Genomic DNA, 26,968 nt, shown 5'->3' with positions numbered 1-26,968 from the left:
TCGGCGTGAACTAAGCTTAAGCTGCTTAGCTTGTGTCACCGAACTCTGTTTACAACTCGCCACTCTCTCCCTCGTGATTTATCCCGCCTGTAAACACAAACAAAATGCTCCGTGTAGCCAGCCCTCAAACGGGATCAGGGCAAATGCAGTTAAAGCTTAAGTCTAATCTGATTTTCACCATGGCTCCAGCGAACCTGAGCCATACGGGTCACACACCGAGAAGACCTGTGTGATAACACAGCGGGAGCTAATGAAAAGCTCCTCATTAGCTTGGGAAACTGTAGACCTCAGTGGACGCTAGGATTACGTGTGGTTGGTGTGTGTGTGTGTGTGTGGGGGGGGGGCGGCGGGGGTGGTTCTGCTGTAAAATAGAAAAATGGACACTACTTTAGCCTCAGGTTAATGGTTATAAGGTCTGATGCCCTAAACATATTACCAAGGCACTCCAAGACCCTTGAGAACACGGCAGCAACCCTCATGACGTTTGCACGCGCTACACCTTTTACAATGAATTAAGTGCCTGTACTGTAGGCAGCCCAAATCAGGCTGCAGCCACAGTACAACCGGTAACCCAGTATTTACCTTGCACACCAGGTGTGAGAAGAATTGAGGTGATTATACTCACGTCTGAGAGGCTTTCCCTCGTCCAAGTTATCACATTGATTAATAGTCTTCTAGGGAGGGAAAACAAAATGGAAGCACGTTTTCACTCAGCGAGATCTCCTGGCTCACAGTAGCCTCGGATTCCGCCTGTGGCTGTCTACTTTGTGTAATAAATAACAGTATTGTGAGGAAGCAAGTCCCGAGCACTGCACTGGTACAGTAGCTAGATACAGTATCATGACCCCGCCCTCATATCCTCCACCACGAGAGCACCTTGGGAGGATTAAGCCATGTTTTAATGATGTCTATTTATTGTGTAAAACTCTCAGCGGGTCACACTCTGCCCTCTGGACTAACATGCCTATCTCGGTTGATTTATTAGCTTTGTTAGGGTTTGATTCTAGCCAACATGAGAACTCATCTTAGTACTGTAGCTGTGTCCCTGGTCTAACATATATGTACAGTAAAATAACCTTATATCTCTTTCTATAGGGGGAAATCTAAGAAATCTAAAGCGTATATGGTCTTGATAATGAATGCATTGATTCAGTGATTCATTTTCCCTCTCAGCTCTATCAATGAAGAAGAAGCACTATCAATGCCAATGAAGGATTTGTTATAAAATGCTTATAGTAGTTATCCAGGAGAACGGACCAGGCATCTCAGAGACCCTCTGACCCAACCATAACACCCTTTTATTCACTTTCAGTGGTCAAACTGAATTGAACCTCGAGAACAATATTGAACATAGAAAAAGAAAAGGAATGAAATTGGTGTGTGTGTGTGTGTGTGTGTTAGAGAAAAAAGAGAGAGTTGTGCTACTTTTCTCTCTGTGTATCTTTCTATGGGGCAGATGTACTAACATGTTAGCGCCATGGCGTTACTCCATCGCAGCGTAGGTAGGAACAGACCAAAACGTCAACTAGTTCAATACTGGAACGATCAGTGAATTTAGGATCTCTACATTTCAAGTTAACGGTAGACAGACCACAAATAGGGTTAAATGTCCAAAATGGCACACTACTCCTTTAACGTTCAAGGAAGTATGAAAAATATAGACGGTATATGCATTGAGTTTGTCTTATCGCGTCATGCTTTTCGCTGACTCCCCCTGTGTCTGCCGTGCCCATGTTAGGTGTGCAGACCCCCTCCCCCACCCCACCCCACGCCACCCCACCCCCGTGTTCATTACTGCGATGTGAAAACTCGGCCGCATTTCTCACTAATGAAACTGAGAAAGAGCCGCGGCTCTCGGAGCCCGGGGATGTGTGCTGTGAGACTAATACTGTAGCCTCGACATGATGCGCTGAAGGTTAATGCCGGCTTGCAGATGGAGAAGGGAGCGAGGTGGGAGAGAGATCAGACCAGACAATGCTCTTCTGGGACACGGCAGCGCGTAAGGCCATAAGCAGTAAAGAGAGTAGTGTGGATCAAGACGTAGGGGAGGCCTAAGCCTCATTACACATGTAAATGTAGCTTCCCGCATGGAGGCCCCACTTTGAAGCCCTGTTCTTTAATTATTCCTTTGCTCTGCTCTTGGTAATTGGCTCCAACTGAGCTTGGGGCCTGTTGACTAGGAGTGGAAAATAAAGTACCCTAATGGCTCCTGTCCATTTTAAATGGCGGTGGAGACTCTGGACCAGGATAGATTGAGATCCATTCCCATATCTACTGATGTCTTCATTCTTCAGTCTCCTGTTGTTGCCGTGCTGACACGTTACAACGTGGAGCACCGTGACTACTGGGCCACAACTGTGTCCCTGACCTCCTCCAACACTGACTGCTGAGTATTGCAGGATGTTGAGGTTGACATAAGGCGCTATACTAGTAGCCTTGTTTGATTGGTAGGTTGGGGTTCTGGTCTCGTGGGTGAGGTCACCTGAAGGCATGAGGTAGTCCGCAACTACCAGCAAAACGGTCTACTACTGGTAAAATGTCAATGTTTGCTCCGCACAAGAAATAACACTGACATTTGAACAGACATTTTGTTGGGGACCACCTCATACCTTCATATAACAGATGAAAGACGGTGACGGACCCGTGATGACATCACAATCCCATTCGGAGAACAAGCAACAATCATTCTGTATGTTCTATATCACAATAAATCACCACAACATAATTAATTCAAAAACAAATTGTTTACTAAAACATTTCTAATTGTGCTTGTGTCCCAAACAGTGTTTAAATTGCCTTTGGAACAAACTGTCAGATCATGCTGTTAATTTCAAAAGGCCTAAACCAGAAACAAGCCAATAATAAAAGTATTCCCATATAGCAAGCGGATGTGTAATAATTCTGGGCCATATATGGGCCGGAACTAAGCCACAAGGGCCAGATCTGGCCTGTATATGGCCCAGATCCGCTTGCTATCTGGGTTCTGACAAGGAGGGAAGGTGACTGGCTCAACACTGAAACACAGCACCAACACACTGCCGCACACCGCCACTGGACACTCTCCAATCCCTCAAATATCAACTACACCCAGGCTGAAGTAAGGGACCTGTTGTTTACATGTTTGGACATGCTCCAATGCCAAGTTGAGTTGAGTAAACTCACTCCTCAGTAGCGCACACCCGCACCATCACACCATCACATCACGTCCACCGTCAGAGGACCCGGGTTCGAGCCCAGTGTGGTCAAGTACAAGCTACATTTTGTATTATGTATTTGTATTCTGTACTGCTCATTCGCACTGTCCTGTCTTTGCACTGTCCTGGCTTGTCTCGGCACCCTGTCTAATGTTGTCTCCATCAGTGTTATGCACCATTGATCGATGCTAATTCATAGTATGTTGTACAGTACATGTTAACTACCTGTCAATAAATTGATTCTGATTATGGAAGCTGTACCAGCAAGCAACACAGTGAAACCTGTGACACCTGCGTCATCTGCAGGCAAATATCTGCTTAACCCTGGATCTCCAATTAGACCCATCAAAGATACTTTGAGATGAAGGAGAACCATAATAAAAGTGATAATCACATGACTGGTTCTGGGCAGCTCTCACCTGTCCGGGCTTGGCGTCTTCACAGATGGAGGTCTCGTAGGGCGTGGCCAGTTCAGGGGGGTTGTCGTTGACGTCCAGGATACGGATGCTCACGGCAGAGTGCGACACCTGACCCTCGTTGTCTAGAGAGGGGAACAGAAACAGAACGGCATGCGGGGTTAGCGGACAAGAGACGCATGTTACCAAGTTCTCCTCAGGACTGACTGACAGGTGTACGGAAGAGCATTAGGGCCAACAAGCTTCTGAGTTTAAAGTCAGAAATTCTGACTTTTTTCTCAGAAGTTATTTCTGACTTTAATCTCAGAAATTCAGACTTTAATCTCAGAAGTTATTTCTGACTTTTTTCTCAGAAATTCTGACTTTAAAGTCAGAAATTCTGGGGTTTTCTCTCAGAAATTCTGACTTTAATCTCAGAAATTCTGACTTTAATCTCAGAAGCTATTTCTGACTTTTTTCTCAGAAATTCTGACTTTAAACTCTTAAAGCTTAAAAAAATAATAAACTCAGTTGTTGGCCCTAATGCTCTTCCGTACAAGTGAGTGCTATGGCCATAACTAACTAATGTATAGTAGGTACCGTATAGATAAGCAGTTACTTCTGTACATGTGGTATTCTCCATGTTAAACATATATAACATAAACTGAGACTTATTTCACAGTGCATTTGCGTAGTGCAGAAGACCATAATTCTTCCACAATGAAGTCATGATAGCAGCTAAGCACTGACAGCTTTTAATGCAACGTGCCCTCGAAGTACTGCCATTAACACAAGAGCTCTCCTTAACACAAGTAACGCACACACGAGAGACCATTAATGAGAGAGACCATTTTCATACCAGGTCTTCAATATTCAGTAACCATTAGACTTTAATGGACAGACTACAACAAGGCTGAGCTTAATGATAATCATATAAATGGATGCGTTGAAATATATGGAAAATTATTTTAATCATGACCACTAGTTAACCCTTGTAGGTTGTAAGGGTTTTCTGCAGTCAGAAGAGGTGAGGGGGTCTGGTGGACCCATCGGTGTTTCAACCCACAACTCAGCCCCTGTGCAGGCTAGAGGCATTGGCCCTTTTCCAATACCAAGTTCGGACTTACATCCTTACTAGTCCGGATTTAGGACGTTCGCATCAGCTATGAACTCCCGAGGACGAGAGGGCGCAAGTTCAGTCATTCGGCAATTGGAACAGCAGCGTCCTTGATGACGTCACCATCTCAGCTGTTTTGTGTGGACACCGGCAGCCGCCATTGCTAGGATTTTGAAAAGCGTTTTAAACAGTTTTAAAGTAAATATTGTTACGTTTTCATAGCTTTTCAGGCGGATAATTACCACCGTTGAAGCCAATTATGTGAACATTTTATCCAAATAACGTCCGTTTCTAATAGTTTAGATGGATTATTTAGATAGGCATTTTCAATGGTGTTGCCCTAACAACCGTTAGCACAGCCGCTTGATGCAAAATGATTTCTGGGATATCTGTCTGTCTCAAGTCCACACAAGTCTGCTCCGATGCATCCTCGATAAAATTGGTGGAGCAAGAACACATCCTGGCATTTGATGCGGACTTCGTGTTGCGTGGTGGCGTGGTAGCGAAGCCCCGCCCCCTTGGGTCGGGTTGGGGTTGGGGTCCACTGGACCCCAATGTAATACTGTACAGTACGACCTTCTTCTGTGTGATGTAAATGTGTAGGGGGGGTGTAGAGTAGGCGCCCCCCCAAGAAAAAGTTATCCTCCATGTTCTTCACATAAAATAAGCCAAGGCCACCGAGTTTCAGGTTGAAAAAAGTCTTACTTGTATGATTTTTATTTTAGTAAACATTGGAAATGGGTCCAACAGACCTAAAACCCTTACAAGGGTTAAGTACAGTAGATAAAAGATGCTAAATGCAAGAGTCGTGAGAGAGCAGACAATCACATAATTACTACAATCAGAACCCCCACTCCAAATGTACTCCACTTTAATTCCCATGTCAAACTATGTTTGATGTGTTGTTTTTTTGCCGTTTGCTTTTGGCAAACCACGTACAGCTGGCGGCCTGAGCTCTGTGTCTCTGTTCCGATTGGAATGTGTCATCTTACATGTTCAGCTCGTAACCATAGAATCCACAGGGCACATCGGCGTCTAATTACTTTACTGAACCGGCAGATTCACAACACGGCGGGAAATAATACACAGTCAACAGCTGCTGCCGCGCAATGTAATTTGTACCATTGTGGGTTATTTGCTACTAAGACCGCTTTGGTGCTTGATCAGGTCTCCCTGCAGTCTACAGACACACACAGACAGAGGGGCAGATGGGATATACGTACACATACTATCGAAAGAGACAGAGTGACTTGTAAAAGCGCTGACGGATACAGTAGACAGAGGGACTGACAGATTGACTATGCTCCCCTGCCTATTGCCAGTAGCTATCTCCTGTCTTCTCTCTCTGGTGGACAGTGACGGTGAGACTACTAATGAGAACGCTGGACTTCGCTAATAGCATAATCCTCACATCACATCACATCAATGCAGGAATTTAATTGACTGCTTTTTTGCCCGTGCAGCAAGAATATAAATGGACAAAGATCCCCAGTGCTATTCCACTTTAATGCAGCCAAACAGGGACCCTAAGAGCCAAAATGAAAACGGATATCAGGGGTATACATTAACTTTCAATTCTAAATCGAGGAAACATGGTACTTTTGATCTCCAATAGGGAATCGCAATAAAGTACCCAGGAGAGCGGCATCTTCACATTCGAATGGCAGAGGATTTCTGAAGATTACCGACATGGCCAACTCTACCGTACATCTGTTTGCCAGACGTTGGAAATGTTGATAGCACTCATCTCTCTGGCACTGAGTTACCGCACACTCTTCGGGGAGTCTGTGAAGCTTGTGACCGTGAGAACAGGCGACAGGAAGTAGAGAAGTTGGTCAGTTTGGTCAACAGGAAATGAGGGAATGAATGTACTCTTTAGTCACTCTGTCTCTCACAAAAAACGCATGCCTTCTTGTCTAGCCGATAATTATCTGGTGCCAGCTCTGGTACAGTAAGTAGAGACCAAATGTATGCATGGTCCATATTCATAAACTCAACATTATGTGCATAATACTAGACTGATTGATACTACGGGCTACGAAAGAGAAAAAGCAAAACGTTGTTTTGAGTGATCGGTCTGCATGGCCTACATCTAGTTACAACATACAGCCATTATATACTGTACTTTCTCATCCCGTGCCTACTGTATACACTGTTGAGCAAACATACTTAATATGCACAGGCCTGTCATCCTATGATCTACTAGACTGAAGATTTAGTTAAAGGGAAATGTGGCCCAAGCCGGACGATTGAGTGCATGCAATTTCACCAGTTCCCCTCATCCATTAAACATGAATCAAATAAACGGTACCACAGTAACACATCTTCGCATCACCCAAACCTCCTTGGGGTGCCTGTTGTTGATCATAAGGACATTTGATAGATTATACAAACGCAGCCGTGGGAACGCGGGTCACCGGCGAGGCTTTACATGACACATCGTCCGTCTTCTCCGCTGCCGGAGACTTGCGCCACGCTGAATGCCATTACTGAATTAATCCACCGCACTCTTCTTAGTCATCCCTGGCCCCCTGCCTGGGAGCACAGCGATGTCCTCTTTTGCCTCTTGTATAATTTGAAAGCTCGTTTGAATCGCGTTGTCGGTTTGCGTCGACCGTATTGTTCTTTGCTAATGAGTCAATCCTCTTTGTTCGGTTATCAACGTTTAAAGAAGAGCAGGAACCCTTTCATACAGTTGGCACCCTTTTTTTTTTATCCCTGGAAGTACAGTAGTACCTCAACAGAATGAGGAAACGGGCTATACTGTATTTATGTGTCAGGGGGCAAAAAAACAACAACATTCAGCTGAGAAATATCTAGTCCTGCTGAGAGATAAAGACTTCTCAACCACTTCAGTATCTTTTCCCTGGAGGGCAAGCGTTTTTTCTCCATTCCCCTGTCTTGGAAAAGCAGGTTTTGCAGTGTGATATCACACTCACGATCAGGGGTCTCTTACGTGTCAGGCTCACCTCTCTGATAGGGTACAACAGTGACAGCACTCTGTCACGACATCGTCCAATGACAGTCTAGGTAAATGAAACTCCTGTTACAGTACCTGCTACACACACACACACACACACACACACACACCCACACACACAGTTTTGACACAACTCTACCTAGCTTTACCAGCGGGGTATGTGTAGTGGCTGCCATGCCTGCAAAGTCGTGACCCTCCTCCCAAACCTGCTTCATTCGAACCAATGTGCTCATGCTCTCTCTCAAACAGAGAGATACGCAGTGGCAAGGCCTAGATAGGCACATATGATGCAGGAATGCACTCGCGCGCACACACACACACACACACACACACACACACACACACACACACACACACACACACTCAGCCCCCCCCCCCCCCACACACACACACACTCTTAAAACCAGGTCAACAAAGATCTACACACAACACATTGCTTAGAGGTATGATTATATTTTCCTACTGTACCTTATAGCTTTATCTCTGCCTCTTACAGCAGCATCATCCTTGTCAATCTGCTGAGCCAGTTTGCACTCAATGGAAAGTATTGTCAGGTTATTGAGCCTCATCTGCTACACTTAGAGCAAAACGTTATCACTGCTTTCCTCTGAAGCCACTGGTTTGAAGTCTGATGTCGGCTCAACACGCTGAACATTTTCCGCAATTGTAGTGTTATAATGTAGCCTCTTCCTGCTCATAAGTGGTGGCTGCTCCATCTCTACGTTGTTAGCTAGCTCTAGCTCTTGGCAGTTTGTAGCCTGGCTCGAAACAGCTTTCTAAGCTGAGAGAAAAATAAACTTGGCAAGACATTTTTGGGGGGTGTCTCTCCTTACCTTCTTTGAGATCCAGGTTTATAGATAAGTCCTGGCATTGCTTATTACTTCCAACTACCTAGCTAGTTAGAGTTCAGTGGATATGACCAGTATAGTTTAGTGTACCATAGGCTAGCAATTTTGAACATGCAGTTCATTTTCGTTATATACTGTATAACATTTTATTAAAGCAATGAACCAAATATGTTAAATATTGTTTTGTTTTAGTAGCTAAGTGATGGAAACTAATTTGTTTCAATTTAAGTTACTTTTTTCAATATTTTTTCGTTTTGTTTTGGCTGACTGCCTACATCGCATATCGTTGTCATGGTTCAGTTTAGTGTTAGTTTTCATGCCAAAATACTTATTTGTTCATAAAGTAACTGTAATTGAATGAGGATGACATTGAGACGTTACCTGCATTTGTGTTCATTTCGGACCCTGTGGCCACCATTGTGATCAATTAATCTACTAAGAATCCAGTCATTTCAATGTTACCCTTTAAAGTGATTCAAACAAGTCAACTTGTCAGTACTCAAACACAAATGATGTGAGGAATCCTGAAACGAAGTCAGCTGTTCGGGAGACCAGAGTCGGATGTCTCCCTATTCTCTTCAGCTCAGCTCAACACACCCAGGACTGAATGAACAAGTGCAGATAAGAACATATTGGGAGAAAATTCTGATGAATCCAATCATTGACTTTTTTGTCTACTGTATGCTTTTCACGTTTGTGTGAAAAGTCTGCTAAGATAATTGCGTTTTTTATGGCTGTGTTCCAAGTGACTTTTAAAGGGGCTGTTCAAATTGTTTGTGACATACCCATTATGTTGTTGACTGATGGAGAACATTGTCAGCTGATTCCATGCTGTCTTCCATGCTAATGCGAGCTCAATCAAACCGAAACGGCTACTGTACATAGCATTCAATGAAACATACTTATAAACACTCCAAACAAGTAAGGATCACCAGATAAAACTCCTCATCACAGTCCCTTGGGAATGTGGCCTTTGCAGTTGTTTTTGTGTTGATAGTAAGAGAATAGTCTGCTTTTCTGTTCCTTGTTGTTGTGAAGACATTAGTGCCGGCAAGTTACAGTACATATCCCTCCGCCTCCCTATTTACAGAGAGAGCCATGCAGTATAGGTCCAAACAAATGAATGGGTTCAATGATAGTTGGACTTCAAAAATGATACAAAAACTCAAATGAGTGACCGACAGAATGGCCTCATATTTGATTTGATTTAGGTTCACTGTGGAGTATTTTTGCGTACGTTTTCTTTGAATGCTAGCCGTTTCTACTGCATTGCGCTAGCAGTGACATGCTAACGCCGAAATGAGAGACAGCATGGAATCAGCTGAAGATGTTCAGCAATCGACAACATTATGGGCTCGATCTTCCAAATTCTGAACTACCCTACCCCTCTGTGTTCCAACATATTTATGTAATCTCTGTGTATGCATTGTGTTTGGAGTTCAGGGAAAAACTGATATATTGAGATGTAGAATTTGGTGCTGTTGTGATGAAATACTTTGGTGTTTCTTTCTTTCACCTTGTGTGGGCAGGTTGATATTACGAGTCAGATGCAGAATGCAATCTCTTGTGTTTTCAATATAATTCTGAAATCACAATACTGTATGTGCAAAATTGGAAAAAAGTACTGCAAACCAGCATGCCTACTGTATCTCTCCTATCCTAACTTGACTTCTTCTGGTGTAGTAACAGTATTAACTCACTATGTGCTGCATGCTGTAATGATGTTCATTTTTTTTGCCACAACAAGAAATATAAAGTTAGATGAAATCCTGTTACATGCTGCTTTAAAACGAAACTCAGATGCAATGTTTTGCTTTTTTGTTATCAGAAAATATAGAATCATAGCCACATCATAAGAGAAGAATAAGAGGTGTCAGAACTGATACATTTTGTTTGCGGGAGCAGCAATGCCATCTACGGAATTCGGAGATTACTCAGAAAACACATTTTCTCACAGGAGCCCTACAGTCAGATTTAAACAGTGATTACTCTTCCTAACTCTATACCTGCTTCCACTGCAGTCACAGTGATGTTGTGCCAACCGGCCGTCTCTCGGTCCAGAATCTTGCCCAGAGTGATGGCGCCCGAAATGGGATCGATGTGGAATATCTGCTCCTCATCTGTGCTCCGGTCAATAGAGAACCTATTGGAGGACAGGAGAGAAATAGAACTTGAGTACATCAATGAACATTGAAATCATTTTCTGAGTCTGCTTTTACAGTGGCTGGGTTAGGCTATACAGCACCTCAGCACTATAGCCTACATTAGCTGGGACTCAGAGAGGGAAAGTATTTTGAGCTCAGGTAATATGAGGATGATAATTATGCTTTTAGTCTTTATCCTGTTACAATATCAATATGACCCCAACCACAGAACAGCTAGAGCCACAGAAGCAGCTATTCTAACCCTCTAACCCTCTAACCTCAAAATAAATAATCCACCATAGACAAAAAAGGCCTTCTCAGAAAAGTAGAAAGTCAACAAACAAGCACCGATCACGGATCGAAGCCCACGGCACAGCCAATCATACACCGAGCAAGGCTAATTCACATAGCTTTCACATATACTGTACCATCACCATCTTTATGTAGGCTTACAAAATTAATTTGATTAAGTAGACTGAGAGCCACCACTACCTCCTCTGAAGCAACTCTAACATTTATGTCATTATTGGAGCTGTAATTTGCACTCTTGTAGACTACGACAAGCTTGCTCAGTGTTAAAATACTAGTGTAAATGTGGCCTATGAATACCGTTGAATAGGTGCATATTCAATTGTAACCTTTGACTGACTGGTGATAAATACATAATTGACACAAGTAATTAACAATCAGACGTTGCGGATTAAGAAGAAAGTTGAATGACAATGGGCCTCATTCACGAATGTACTGTAGTTAAGAATGTCTTGGGCTGGCAGGGAGTTGCATGTCCTTATATGGGGCTGGCAGGGAGTTTACCTATGGTAAATCGGGTGTGCAGCCACGCGCATTCAGTTTGCGAAACCATGGGATCCATCATTATGAGAAAGCAGGTGCGAACCCAACCAGCAATTTACAAACACGCTGTGAATCAGACGGGAGCTTTCTTTAGAAACGTTCTTAGGAAGAAATGTGAGGAGGGAACTTAGGAAGATATTGGTGAATGAGGCCCAATGACTGTAAGAGCAGAATAACTAACAGCGGGATACATTCATATGACTTTTTTAGTGTCAATAGTTGACACAAAACTGCCTTTAAATTAAGAAATAAACAAGTGCATATGTAAACATGTCCCCCATCCATTATGGATGTTGCTTTGTGGTAACATTTTGTTGGTGTAACCGAGTTGAAATGGTTAAACTCACTCCTCGGTATAAATCGCGCTCACTTGCACCATTGAAAAGCTTTTCTGTGGCGTAACTGGTAGTGATGTTTATGACAGGTGGTCATGTGTGAATGCAGATCAGAGGACCGGGGTGTGATGTCAGAGTGGGCAAGTTGAATGTGGAAGCGATACTGATGAGTGATGCAGCACCTGTTAGATCAGCATGTGCAGTTGCTGAATGTGTAAGTGGATAGAATAATCAGACAGCGATTCATAGATAAGAAAACAGCATGGTCTCTCTGTCCCAGTGTCTAGGATATCAGAGTGCGTTTAGTAGGGGTAGGGCGCACGGAAACCTCAATAATAAATAGATGTTGACACATTTATTAAACATCATTTATAAACTATTTTTTAAAAAGCCTTTGGGTGAGTCATCCACTCGTTCCACACCCACTGTCTGGATAGGCCAAATGCAAAGATCGACCAAAGAGAAACGTACACAGGGTCATACAAAACAGCATTCCGAAAAGATGAAGAAACTATTTAATTTGACTGATTTAAACTTGTATGGCCCTCCCATGGACTCAAATTAAGAAACAGTAACCCTCCCTTGGACTAAAATTGAAAGAGCATGGCAATTAAAAGCATGAGTTTTCCTCCAGTGACTCCCTCACATAAATTTGGAACGGTCTAATGGATTTTATTTGTAAAGCAAACTTCAAAATACGGTGAAATCTCAGGGTGATGCACAGAAAGGGTAAAAAAGAAATGAAAACACATTAAATTGATTTAATGCTGATGTAATTACACATAAAAACAAGCAATTGAGAGCTAAATGAGTCTTTTTTTTAAATCATGTATACCAATTATCATACCTCCACAGAGCAAATTACCATAATGAGAAGTTTCATCTTTGCTATAGGAAGGTCCTTGATTATGTAAATTACAGTGATCCCCGTGGAGGTGTCATGAATTATAGCATATATTTGTCTGGTGAAATGCAGAAGATCAAACCAATGTAGTTCATAAATATGAAACAAATACCTCTGGGGCACACTAAACAATGGACACTGAACACTGGCTCTCCTAAACTCCAAAGATCTACATCAGTGAAAATGTACCAAACTATTCAAACCACTCAAGACATACCCAAGTCTTCCGCTCGATACTGTATCATAACCAACGACTAAATGGTGTAAACCCATATTTGTACAAAACAAAGAGGAAGAAATGAGTGTGGCTCCGCCCCTCTCTCTCACCCTTGGTACAGTACCCCACAGTGCCGTCTCCAACGCGGTGGCAGGGTGGTACGAGTGCCAGGGCCTTGAGGCTCTATAAGCGCCCGAGTAAGCTCTGTCCAATAGAGATGATTCAAATGCTGGGGATGGGCGCGGCCCCTAGCCGGTCTCTCTGCCAGCCCGTCTCCCCGCCAGCCCGTCTCTCCGCCAGCCGGCCAACGCCGAGGCGGCGGCGCTGCCGCTGTGCCGCACTTTATTACACCTGGAGCACATTCAGTCCAGCCTCATGCATTTTTAATAGAGGTAATTTGCACAGCCCGTGTGTGTGGCAGTGTGTGTGTGTGTGTGTGTGTGTGGCTCCTTCTCCCATGGAACCCCCCTCCACACATTTTTCATCCCACTACCTATGTGGTGGAGCACATGTATGAGATAATATAATTTTCATTATAAATAGTGATCTGAGGGTAAACAAACGTGTGGAGGTACTGTACAAGCCTCTAGCTAGCGTGGTGATTCGTTACGGCGGTCCGTAGTGTAGCCCTGGCCAAGGAAAAATACAAGTCATCTCAATGCAGCTGTTCTAATCCATGCTTTGTTATGAAGCTGTATCTTTCCGTATCTTTATAGGGTAGTGACAAGGCTCTCAAAATTGTGAGGTACCCCTACCGGAGGTAGAACAAAACACAACAATCTTTCTCCTCATCTCGAAGGTCTCCCATATATTAAATTGATTCTTGTATAAAGTGTGTATAATGTATGTACAGCAAAAATGGTTAAATTATATTGTTTTACACACCAAAACCCCAAAACACACCCCGACTCCCCCCCAAAAATAACCGACATATAGCCTGGCCATATGGGAGTTCAGACATATTCATGTAGATTAACAACTCAAGCTCCAAGAGCTTTCAAACTTGGCGTGCTAGCAGTTAGAAAGTTGCTTAACCTAATAGAAAAACGTGGATGTGAATATCTTGGTACAGCTTGAAGCTTTATTAGGAGCTGGCAACACCTGGGTGCTTAATCTATAATGCCTGAAAATAGCGTCTAGCTGGTGATCTCTAATATTTGTCAACCCCCAGACATTTCTGTGTTAAAATGTAATTTCAGTTGCTGAAAGTGCTCTCATCGGGGAAGCGTCATCCAAGGCTTTTACTAACACATTTACATAACACTTAACACATTTCTGTTTCATGTTAAGTCTGCTGCCATATCAACCAAACGCCATACCTGACAGGTACGTTCTCCATGTCGGGGTCCCTGGCGGTGACGACGCCCACCAGCGCCCCCGGCTTGGCGTCCTCCTGCACGTCCATGACGGCACCCCGGGCCGGGCTGAAGACGGGTGGCTCGTCCGTGTCCGACACACTGACCCGCACGATAGTCTGGTCGCGGAAGGAGCCCAGGTCCACGAAGCGAGGGTCGACGTGCTTGTTAATAGCCTCCACCACCACGTTGTGAGTCCGCTTGCTCTCAAAGTCCAGGGGCTGGGATACGAGACAGAGAGGACGACAGTCTGTAGTTACTGAGCTGCAGTGCAATTCTGCGGCATTTTCAACAAGTCTTTGTATTGATGTGCCCTCACCTCTAAACAACAGTATCAGCTTGATGCAACTGTTAATGAGTGGATTAGTCCATCTTTAAAGTCGCACTGAAACGGACGTTTGACATCATCTAACTTCCGAAGTTTGACGTATTTCCCACGCAAACAAGCTATGAGGGTGGGACATATGTTTAGAGGAATTTGATTGGGACATTGACAAGTGGACGGGTTTTAAGAACTTTAGACAGATTCTATAGAAGGATAGCGTTGATTGACGGGTGGATGTCGTGAGATTATTGGCCTAAAATCGAAGGTACCTGTTGTCGTCATTGCACGTGAACCACCGTTTTCCAGGAAGTAAGAAATTATATACTTTGATATAAGATTAGTAGAATTTTGTAATTTTTTTGGCATACATCGTTGAATAGGTGAACACTATGACCAATCAGTGCGACTGAAAAAAAAAAGCTGACCACACCGTACATGCTCTGAGCTGGCATAAAGTCTACCGGCTACCTTCTTGATGGTGATGATGGCCTCTTGGGTGTCCCCATCCGTGGTGACCTTGAAGAGCTCCCCTCCCTCCTGGTCCTTAATCAGGTAGCTCATGTCCGTGTTCTCCCCCATGTCTGCGTCCGTGGCGATGACCCTGCCCACGGAGGTCCCCACCGACGCCCCCTCCGACACCGAGAACTGGTACATCTCTGGGGGGGACGGGAGGAAGACGACAAGACGGGGAGGAAGAGGAGGGAAAGAAAAGGAGGATGAGCAGAGGAATCGAAAAAGGGAAGAGAAGGAGGAGCGTGAATACAATAGGAGGACACTTGCATTCAGTACTTTTTTTTCTGTCACACTCTGCTGCTGTAACACCCGACCCCCCCCTCCTCCCGCCCCCGCCACCCCCCCTCCCGCCTGAGCATTAATAAAAGATTCATTCATCACATCGATAAGAGACCATTGTACTGTGTTACACACTGTGAGACGCCGTAAAAGTAAATTGGCACGAACCTGGACAGGAAACTTCAGTTGATAGATTATAGCCGAGTCATGCAACCATTGCAACCCTCTGCCTTGTAGTCTGAAACCCTGCTGGCGTCCCAGATCGCCTTCCCATAATGCTCTTTGGCTTCAGGTTGAAGGTAGGTATTATGCATTCATGTAAATGCTTGTGCTGAAGGTGCTGACACACGGTTTATGTCTGCCAGGGCTGGGTGAGTGAATACACGCTCCTCACTTAACCCTCTCAGTTGGGACCAGCTCCGGGGGAAATGCTACTGAAAAGGTTGGCTATATCGCCCACCCAAAATGTTATGCTGGCCATTGAACGCTCTTCGAATAAAACCCAGAATACCAGTCCGCCAACCAAAATCATCCTCCAGCTAGAACCAGCCACGCTCTCAGCATTCCCCCAGTCGATCGTCACAGGTTACCGGATTTACAGAATTATTGCGCTTCCTCTCCTTCATAGTCAAAGAGATCTTTGATGTTCTGCAGATACAGTAGAATTCGAACCCTATCGCTGAAGCACAGTCCATCACACTGTAGCATTCTCTTTCTCTGTTATCCACTTGTATTCCCCGCGCTCATACAGAATAGAGATAATCCTACGAGATAAGGCCTCGGTGTGATCATCTGATATGAGAATGAGACGAGTAGGATATAGATCCACACAGGAAGTAAAGAATCCAGTGGTGTAGTGTTTCTTTCACTAGGTGGGGGATGGAAAGTGAGAGAGGATGAAAAGCACAACCAGCCTATTCTGAGGCTGGATATTATTGTGTGTGGACTACCAGGCAGCACTGTAATGAGCCTGTTACAGTAATGTGCACGGGTGTGCGATGCTATCCGCCTGCTGCTACTGTAACGACGTGTTTTCAAAGCGCCCCGACCTTCAGTTCACTGAGCACTAATCAGCAGGCTGTTTGTGTATCAGGTTTTCACAGAATTACATGTTGGAATTCAGTATCATTGTACATTTACATTGAAGTGATATTATTTCACCAGATCACAGAGAGAGAGAGAGAGAGAGAGAGAGAGAGAGAGAGAGAGAGTGTCTGTGTGTGTGAGAGAGAGAGATAAACAAACAGACATAGAGAGAGAGACAGGGACAGAGAGAGAGAGTGTGTATGTGTGTTTGTGTGTGTGTGTGTGTGTGTGTGTGTGTGTGTGTGTGTGTGTGAGAGAGAGATAAACAAACAGACATAGAGAGAGAGAGAGACAGAGAGAGAGTGTGTGTGTGTGTGAGAGAGAGAGAGAGAGAGAGAGAGAGACAAACAGAGAGAGACGAACAGAGAGAGAGACAGACAAGTAAGTGAAGAAAGGAAAGTGTCGGTAGAGCATTGTTTAGTAAACCATCCCAGTCAAGGTTGCGATGCTTTGTTTAGTGAATGTGTCTTTTTTCTTTAAAGCTCATTCGTTCAGAATCTTCTCCGACACAGACATACTGTACATGCGTGGGAACCGTTCTAATCAGCGCCTCACCTTTTATAAGTCTGACTGGAGGATGGACTAGCTTCTCCAAGAGTGACTTTCTCAAAGCTACTCACGGACGTAAGTGCCCTGCCAGCGTCTATCTCCTTCACTCTCTAAAGAGCAGTGACTCACTCTGAGGAAAGCGCGGTGGGTTGTCATTGACATCCGTGATCACTATGGTCACCGTGGTCGAGCCGGAGAGGCCGCCCATTTGGCCGGCCATGTCCGTTGCCTTGACGACCAGCTCGTAGCGATCCTGCGTCTCCCTGTCCAGGTCCGCCACGGCCGTCAGAATAATGCCTGTTGATGGAGGGGGAGGGAGAGAGAGAGAGAGAGAGAGAGATAATAATAGAGGTTGAGAGAGAATGATAAGAGGGTGAGAGAGATGAGAGGGTGAGAGAGAGATGAGAGGGTGAGAGATGAGAGGGTGAGAGAGAGAGATGAGAGGGTGAGAGTGACAGAGAGGGAGAGTGACAGAGACAGTGAGACAAAGACAGAGAGGGATAGACAGGGAGTGAGTGAGTGAGTGAGATAGAGAGATAAAGAGTGGGAGAGAGAGAGAGGGCGAGAGAGAGAGAGAGCGATGACGAGTGAGAGTGGAGAGAGAGAGAGACGGTGACAGAGAGAGGGCGAGAGAGACAGCGAGGACGAGTGAGAGCGGCAGAGAGAGAGAACAAATAAAAGAAAGAAGGAGGAGGAGGAGAAAGAGAAGAGAAATAGAGAGGGGGAGGGGAAGAGACATGAAACGGAAAGGTCACATTAATGGTTATCTCTTCTATAGCCCACCGCATCTCCTCCAGTTTGGATAGCAACCTCAGCTAAGCACTCAATAATAAAGGCACAAGTGCAGCACATTCCGTTTCACCTGCTCCACTTGTCTTGATAGTGCAGATTGTGTCAAAGTCCCGGCTCCATGCTTATATCATTATGGCTGAGCAGTATTAAAATGAATAATATATGGGGGCAGAATAGGCATGCCAGTGAAGAAAAAGAGAGCTTATGAGAACTGTTGCAACAAAAGCGAATGTCTTTCCTGGCAATCAGAGACGGTTTTTGTGTGTTGGCTGTAAGCCGACACACCTAGAAGAGGGAATCCTATTTGTCGCTCCTTCCCTGTTGTCGTTGTTGACCTGCAGTTCTATTGTTGCTACCACAAGAGGCAGTGGTCCCAGAACATCAAAACAAAAAGACTCCACAGATTTCCCAGGTCAGCTGGGAATCACCGCGCCCGCACCGTGCGCTGCCTATCACCGCGAAGGTTGTGAGTTCAATCCTTGGTGTGGACATACCAAGGTACCATGACATATTTTGTCACTGGATGTTATAGAAGTTATGTAACGAGCGTGAGTCATATTTTTTAATTATAGACCCTTTTACAGCCTAGTCAGCACAAGTATGCGCGCGCATTCTTGAAACAGTAGCAGAGGAAGACAGACGAAATCGCCATTATTAAGCGTACGGACTGGACTGAGGACATCATCAAAAATGCTTTATAAATGTTCTTAGCCGGTAGACAAACATACTCCTGGAGCTTGCTCGATCGTTGAGAGGGGTCAGGGAAGAATTTTTACAGCTCACTTATCTAGCCCCCGGGTGATTACTGTTTTTTTGCTTCCCTCTGCAATATGTAGAGGTGGGTCATATGCCCACATCCCTTGTTCTCTGTAAAGCGCATTGTGTTGCCTCTGGGTATGAAATGCGCTATACAAATAAAGCTTTGATTGATTGATTGATTGATTGATAGCCAGACAACCATAAAAGGGACATTAATAACACAAGTAAAATGAAATGGCAAAGCATGTTTACAGCTGCTGTCAGCTTCCATATCATCAACAAAGGTCAGAAAAAGGCTGCCAGATAATGTGAAATTTCCTAGCAGATCGTCTGACAGTATATCTAATCTTCTCCAATTTAAAATGGTACATGACTTCCCTGATCCAACGGCTATACGTCGGTGGGATAGGATCCTTCCATTGAAATAATATCAGTCTCCTGGCCAGGAAGGTGCAGAAGGTCAATATGCTGATTTCCCATCATCCTCCATTGTTTCCAGTGCCAGATGCAGCAAAGCAGCCCCAGTGCATCACTGGGCCACCGCCATGCTTCACTGTAGGCGGGGGGTTCTTTTCAGCATGTGCTTCATTCTTCTTCCTCCAGACATACCGCTGATCCAAAGGCGAAAAGTTTCTGTGTCGTTTCATCGCTCCACAGAACAGAATTCCAAAACTTCTATGGCTTATTTATATTTTTTTTTTTGGGAGCTGACTTTTCTTGTGCTTTTGGGTCACTAGTGGTGTATGTCTTGGAGTCCGGGAATGGAGCCATTCAGTGTTCAGTATGCGCTTTACTGTGCAAACTGAAACCTCAGTGCCTGCTGCCACTAAGTCTTGCTGCAGATGTTTTACAGGCACTCAAGGGTTTTTAACCACTTCCTCAGGAATCTGGTGGCAGCCATTGATAGCTTCCTCTTTCTGTCACGTCCAGGTAGCGTAGCCACTGTTCCTTTAACTTTAAACTTGCAAACTGTACTTCCAACTGTATCTCTAGGAACATTGTGTTTTTGCTATATTTTTGTTACCTTTTCCTTGTTTGTGCAAGGCAATGATCTCTTCTCTGAACATTTTGGACAATTCTTTTGACTTAGCCATATTTCTAACCTGCAATCAAACGTCACTCTCAACAAACCCCTATTCAGTGGTGGTCCATGTGTATTCCATACCCCAAGGCACTTGAATGTCTTAGGGCAAACTTTAAAATGGAATGAGCCCAAGGGTATTTGACCAGCCCCATCACCAACAGGCATCAGCTCGCTCTTCTGGATATTGACCTTGTAGCCAGATATATTGCCAAAATCTGTAAGTAAGACCATTAATTTAGGGAGACTCAAGAGGAGCTGTGAAATAAATAAAAGCATATCATCCGCATAAAGTGAGATTTTATGCTCCAATCCTGCACGCTGAATCGCCTTGATATCAGCACTCAGAGCCAAAGCAAGTGGTTCCAACACTTGCAACAGCTCATAGAAGCAGAGACAAGGGACACCCCTGTCTTGTGCTGCGTTGGATCCCAAAGTAGGTGGATAGATTATTGTTAGTGTGTGCAGCAGCCATCAGAGATGTATATACAATTTTGATCGATGATATGAACCTCAGACCGAATCCATACCTCTCCAGCGCACCAAAAAGGAAGTCCTACTACACCCGGTCGAATGCCTTTTCAGCATTGAGTGAAAGCACCACCTCTGGTCTGCCGGGTGGAGAGGGGCTATAAAGAATATTTAAAAGGTGTCTAATGTAAAAAAAAAAGAATAGTGATTCTTAATAAAACTTGTTTGGAAGAACAAGTTGGAACAAGATGGAAGAACCCTGCACCTGGGCTGATCCTGTACACCTTAGCAGAATGAACAATCAACCAGCAAGCCCACTGTCCAGCAAACAATAGAAAAACTCAGGCCAGAAGAACTCTGGGAAAAGAGGCCGTTTGAGGCTGCCACAAGCCTCATATGTGATTTAAGTTTGTTCAAGAACTTTCTTTAAGCAGAACCTATTAGAAGGCCAAGCAAAGGACAAACCCTGGTGACTGGCCATCTGGAATAATGGATCTGCAACGTCTGACAAGAGGCTCGCTTTCCTCCACACATTAGTGCCGACTGACTCACTCCTCTCTATATGATTAAAATTAATATTCTACTTAAGGTGTCAGTAATTCATTCACATAGAGGTGTTGATATTCAGTAACATGGCTCCTAGAACGGCTGAAAAGGCCAGGTGTGGACCCCTATTAATTAGGGGCCAGGCAGCTCAGGCTCAGACCTGACCTCATGCCAAATTATAACTTCTAACACATGATTTTGTGTTTTTTTGTGATCATCAATTTTATGAAGATACACTTAGATTTTCAAATGGATTTTACGTGACTGTTAATACATTCTCAAATTGACCATCATGGTAAATGGTAAATGGACTGCACTTATATAGCTCTTTTATCCAAAGCGCTTTACAATGACCTCTCAATCACCCATTCACACACTGCCATGCAAGGTGCTAGCCTGCTCATTGGGAGTAATTAGTGGTTGAGTTACTTGCTAAAGGACACTTCGACATGTGGACAGGAGTTGCCGGGATTTCAAACTGCCGACCCTGGAGCCTCATCATGACCCGGTCTACCTCCTGAGCCACAGCTGCCCTGATATAACGAGGGCTGGGTATCGATTCGAATTTCAAGAATCAATTCGATTCCGATTCACAAGGTTCAGAATCGATTATCACGATTTGATTCGATTCAATATCGATTCGGTTAGTGTTACTAAAACCAAAACCAAATGCATTCTTACCTATTTGAAAACTCGCTAGCTACACTGTCTGCAGAAGATTCTGGCTGTTTTAGCTTTGCGGGCTTTGAAACAATCTGAAATGCATTTTTGCGATAGGCTACTTCGTCCATGAACAAACTCTTGCCGCATTTGCAAATGGATTTGTAGCAACTTCCGTAGTGGCAACGTCGTGAACCCGTAGCAAGATTGCCACACCTGTCATCACTAAACACGAACAAACACATTTTAATATACTTTTTTTTTGCATGGAGGAGGGGTGCTTCTCCTGCCTGCAGCTCCTCTTGCCTGCAGCTAGGGGGTGCACCTTCAGCACCACGCTTCCAGTGCGCCATTAGATGAGCGGTATTTCTCAAAAATAGCTCAGCGACACCCAAAAAATTGATTGATACGATTTTTCTCTCCATGTATTAACATAGTTTTAGTTTCCAATCTTTCATCTTCCTTTTCATCACAACTGAACCTTGGTGCTTTCATATCCCAAAGGCCTACTGTATGGTACTGTATGTATGCAGTATGAACCTTAGTTCCAGCCTTACAGAATTTCAGAATAGAAAGCAGGGCAGGTGCTGAGACTGCATTTTTTTCTGGTTTCTTTGTCCTCTCCTAACCCCCCACCCAGTATATTTTAATACAGTCTTGCTGCGATACCGTGAGCTAGACGATAATACAGGCAAAGAGAGTGGCGGCTCTCGGGTCCTTCAGCAGTGTGGAGCTACAATTCTATTCCCCTGTGGGGTTTCCACATCAGATTTCATTGTCGCCTTCCCTGTGTTGATGGGATCTCTCCTCTGGCGCCCCGTTGGGCTGTGCTGGACACAAAACTCACAGATTCCAGCCACATTTCAACTCCACTAGCTTTCTAGGCCGTGTTTACATGCGAGTGTACATTTATAGCTGTATACCACAGCGTGGAGAGGCACTGGCATCTGCCTCCAAAACCTAGTTAATTTTTCTTTAGCTCTCCGGGAGTAAGAGGGATTTAGTGAACTCAAATCCAAATACCTCACAATGTAATATGTGGGATGATGATATATTAAATCTAATTACACATCGACCGGGACGTCCAAATCCAGAATCCATTTTTAAGACCTCTCAATACGATCTAATTTATGTGAAATGAATATCATCGCATGGTGTGTAATTGCATAGAGACTAGTGTCAGCAACTGTGTATTTGACGAGCCCCTTGTCTTCAGATGGACTGTATCTGGGTAATAACTGTGCATATCAAACTGTACATGTTCCACTCTTCACCCCAGGCATATATATATCATATATATAATATATAATATATATGATATTATGAGAAAACTGCAGAAGGGGAGTGTATTCAGAGAGGTTTGTTTGATTATCCTTGAAACGCATGACCACCAGCATAGCAGAGTAAGACCCTTGGGAATCGATTGTAAACCAACCATGAACATTACGTGGTGGATTTGACTGAACTGCATTATGGGACTTTCTTTTCCAGTGTTCTGCTCACTCTTAAGACAAACAGTTTACAGAAGTCCTCAGTTCAGGTAATCTATGAGTTTCTCTTGATGTAAACTTTCACATTCTGATCATGGATGAAAGGTAAAAAATAAATAAATAACGATGTCACAGAGCCACAGTAGAACAACCAATGAGCAATATTAATGAGGTGCGATTCACAGCTGTTCTGTCTCCGAGTGTTGACCTCTTCCACCTGCACCTATTAGACTAGTCCATGTGCATAAGGAGAGGTGTGGGGGGTGGGGAAGGGGTCACCAGACAGGATCCGGTACAATCCCTTAGTCTCTAGGCTAGTGCCACCATGACAGAGTCATTTATCATCCAGGCACTGGGGCCAACCGAATCAAAGTGAGGAGACCAAAAAAGGAATCATTAAAAGTTTAGTGTGTCTCCCTCAGGGCTGTTTGCAAGCGACACAGAGCTGGGATATGCCTGAGGGACTCTGGTTCAGGCCACCTCTCTGAGACCAGGAGGGAATTCACCACTATCTGCTGACTGGTAGTTATTCTGTTGGAGGGCTCGGCCATATCTGGCCAAACGGCAGTGTCACACTTCATAGACTTACTAGCCTAATTTATATTGTTTATTTTAAGAGAGTATCTGGAAGGCTTATAGTATTTGAAAGGTTTGGTTGAGGAAACAGTGGGTCATGGTTGATAAGGCTAAAGTACATCATCTATCGACTGAGTGCCACTTCAGAATTAGAATTGAGTATATTTGACTTGGTGGATGGTGCACAGAAAATTGTGTACAAAAAGTAGAATCAAATAAGGCAAACATAATAAATACACTGTACACAATAGAAGTTACGTAGTGCTATTGTGTATGTACTGTATATACACTGTGTTTTAATATTTAAATTATGTTTAACTTGCTTTGATCTGGGTTTTTCCTGGCTCAGAATGAAGCAGTGGTGTTACTGTAAGTGGGGGTTTGGGAGTCCGCCCCCAGGAAATTGTGGGCATCAAAAGCTTATTTTTCTGCATTCTGGAGAATTTTCTACTGTATGCACTAATGTGTGCTTTATTAGCTTGTCTGCCTAACTATATTAGCCTACATAATCCAATTTCATTGTTTATTTATTTTTAAATAACAAACAGCCTAGAACATTTGTGAGGGTATATCACTGTGACTATAATGTACTGTAGGTTGTCAGGTCAAACGTACTCGTGTAGGCTACACAGTAGACCAGCGGTTTTATGTCAATGGCTGGTGAAGAGGCTCCACACTCCCATAGAGAAAACATTGTTTGTTCGATAACTGGAGTGTGATAACTTCTCTTGGTGCTAGATGCCTTCGTGAAGTTGAGAGCTTTCACCCGATCTAAACCCTGTGTTTCTGCGACCCTCCTAAGTCAAGATATCGCCGTTTAGGTGTTCAAGTCATAGAAGGAAAACGTGTGTTTTCACCTCTACTGTGAACAGCATGTGTACAGAGTGTGTACTGTAAGTAGTGAATTGTCTGTGGAAAAAAGGTTGCACCATAACAATTATGTGCACTCGCACAAATGCTCCCAATTGTATTTCGAGGTCACACAGATTAAACATTTATAACATAAATCACTGGAGAAAAAAAAAGTACCTACTACGCAAAATGTGTACAGGTTGCCAGGTCTTTGTGTTTTTTTGTCAGAGCTGGAAGCGGCACGATATTTGAAATTCTCTATGCAGGAAAAACCTATATCCTATGTGCACCATCTAGGAAATGCGACACAAACAGTCTACAGTGACTCGGTCAGTTCCATGTTTTGCATGATGCATGGTCAGTATTCTGTCCTTACCAGTGTGTCTGTCCACCGTGAAGAACCTCTCTCCATCTAGAACGCTGTACACCACCCTGGCGCTGCTCCCATATGTAGGGTCGTCCGCATCAGATGCCGTGACCTTCATCACGGATGTTCCTGTTCCGGGGAGAACGTCATCATGTCAGAATGGCAAAATTCACAAGAACTTCAGAACCTCTGGACGTGCCTCAAACTACCCCAAATAGACAGTGAATCACTGCAGAAGAAGAGGAGTGTGTTTGCGTGTGTGTGAGAGGGAGAGAGAGAGAGAGAGAGAGTGTGTCTTTGTCTATGGGTGAACTGTGGAAGTCAAGTCGTCAAACTTTGTTATAAATATAATAAGTAGCAAATAAGAAGACAAATACATTAATTATTAAAGAAAATACATACATGTATTATTGAAGTGCTAAGCTCATCGTGTAATGAAGGCCACTGAGAATAGGTGAATTTTCACAAGAGACTAGGGCATCCAAAGTCAGTGGGCACTTCTAATATGCAGCGGTAGGCTGTTCCACAGCTTGGGGTCAGCTACTACAAAAGCTCGATCACCTCTGGTTTTGAGCCTGGATTTGGGGACATCCAGGAGCAGCTGATTGCTTGACCTGAGTGCTCTAACCGGGCTACGGACATAAAAGAGTTCAGCTGGATACAGAGGAGCCAGACCATTCAAAACCTTAAAAACAAGAAGCAAAATCTTAAAATCAATCCTGAAGTGGACAGGAAACCAGTGCATGGAAGACAGCACAGGGGTGATGTGGTCATGCTTTCTTTTTCCAGTCAGAAGGCGAGCAGCAGCATTCTGCACTAGCTGAAAACGCCGAAGTGAGGACTGGTCTTGACCTACATACTGTACAAAGAGTTGCAATAGTCAAGCTTAGAGGTTATAAAAGCATGTACAACCCTCTCCAAGTCTTTAGGAGGGAGATAGGCCTCGGCCTTATCGATGAGCCCTAACTGAAAAAAGGCAGCTTTAACCACAGAGCTAATTTGTTTCTCAAATTTGAAAGCACTGTCAAAAGTAAAACCTAAGGCTTTTTACAGCAGAGACATTTTTGGAGGCTAGAGGGCCGAGAGCACCAACAGAGTCATCCAAGAGAGCAGGATGTCCAAACATAATGACCTCCGTCTTGTCGTCATTTAAGTTGAGGAAGATCAGGTCCATCCAGGTTTTCTGTCATTGAGACTGTCTAGTAGAGGCTGCAAATAATCCTTGTATTTTTAAATGCAGATAGATCTGTACACCATCAGCATAACAATGGAAGGAAACATCATGCGTCCAGAGAATGGACCCCAGGGGCAGTATATATAAAGAAAATAGGATTGGGCCCAAAATGGAGCCTTGGGGGACACGACAGGTGAGTGGGGCCGTATCTGAGGAATAATCCCCGAAGTGGACAGAGAAACTCCTGTCTGACAGGTATGACCAAAACCACTCTAGGACAGCACCTTTAATCCCTACACACTGTTCCAGAAAAGATAGAAAGATCCCATGATCCATGCTGTCAAAAGCAGCGGTCAAATCCAAAAGCACTAAAATAGAGGAGTCTCCTGAATCAAGTTAGTATCAGATCATTGAAAACTCTTAAACGAGCAGTTTCAGTACTGGGTCAAGGTTTAAAACCAGAGTGAAACTTTTCACAAATACCACTTTTGTCTAAAAATGATTGCAACTGAATAAGAACAACTTTCTCCAGCACTTTAGACAGAAAAGGTAGTTTGGAGATGGGTCTAAAATTATTGCGAACAGATGGATCTAGATTTGCCTTCTTGATGAGAGGCTGGACTACAGCATGCTTTAAAACAGCTGGAACACGATCCAGCTGTAAGATAAGACAGGTGTCAAAACAAGAATATATGAACCAACTGTATCAAAAACCTCTTTGAGAAGACGAGAGTGAATATTATCTGAAGGGCAATTTGATGGCTGCAAGTGGTTAACTACATCAGATAGAGAAGACATGATCCAGGCTCAAAGTGTTCAAAACAGAAGGGCACACAGGAGGGGTAGAAGGGTTTGGGGCAACAGAGGAGGGTAGAGACCTAAGAGCAGAGATATCAGCAAAGAATTTAAGAAAATTATCTCACAAAGTGAGTGAAGGCACAATAGGGTCTATAACGCGAGGGTTTACAAGGGAATCAAAAACATTCAAATTAATCTGAGGCTTATTCATATTTTTGGAGACAAGGTTAAACAAATACTCAATCTTAGCAACTTAAACAGCTCTTTGATACTCCAGTATCAAACTGTTCAGATCACCCGCAATTACAA

General features: G+C 43.9%; 1 protein-coding gene across 1 annotated transcript in view; it reads right to left on the bottom strand.

The window, feature by feature from the left end:
- Positions 1 to 26,968, bottom strand: part of cdh22 (cadherin 22) — a gene marked incomplete at both ends in the record, with an annotated part of 60,764 nt that overhangs the window by 14,013 nt on the left and 19,783 nt on the right. The window contains 6 exons of the mRNA XM_084460613.1: positions 3,614 to 3,735; positions 10,541 to 10,677; positions 14,306 to 14,562; positions 15,135 to 15,322; positions 17,223 to 17,390; positions 24,697 to 24,816. Of these exons, the coding sequence (XP_084316739.1) occupies positions 3,614 to 3,735; positions 10,541 to 10,677; positions 14,306 to 14,562; positions 15,135 to 15,322; positions 17,223 to 17,390; positions 24,697 to 24,816 (992 nt within the window). The remainder of the gene's footprint in view (positions 1 to 3,613; positions 3,736 to 10,540; positions 10,678 to 14,305; positions 14,563 to 15,134; positions 15,323 to 17,222; positions 17,391 to 24,696; positions 24,817 to 26,968) is intronic.

The sequence above is a fragment of the Borostomias antarcticus genome (assembly GCF_949987555.1).
Source record: "Borostomias antarcticus genome assembly, chromosome: 33".
In the NCBI taxonomy this organism is placed as follows: domain Eukaryota; kingdom Metazoa; phylum Chordata; class Actinopteri; order Stomiiformes; family Stomiidae; genus Borostomias; species Borostomias antarcticus.
Note: the sequence above shows the minus strand (reverse complement) of the source record. Positions and strands in the feature narration are given on the sequence as shown.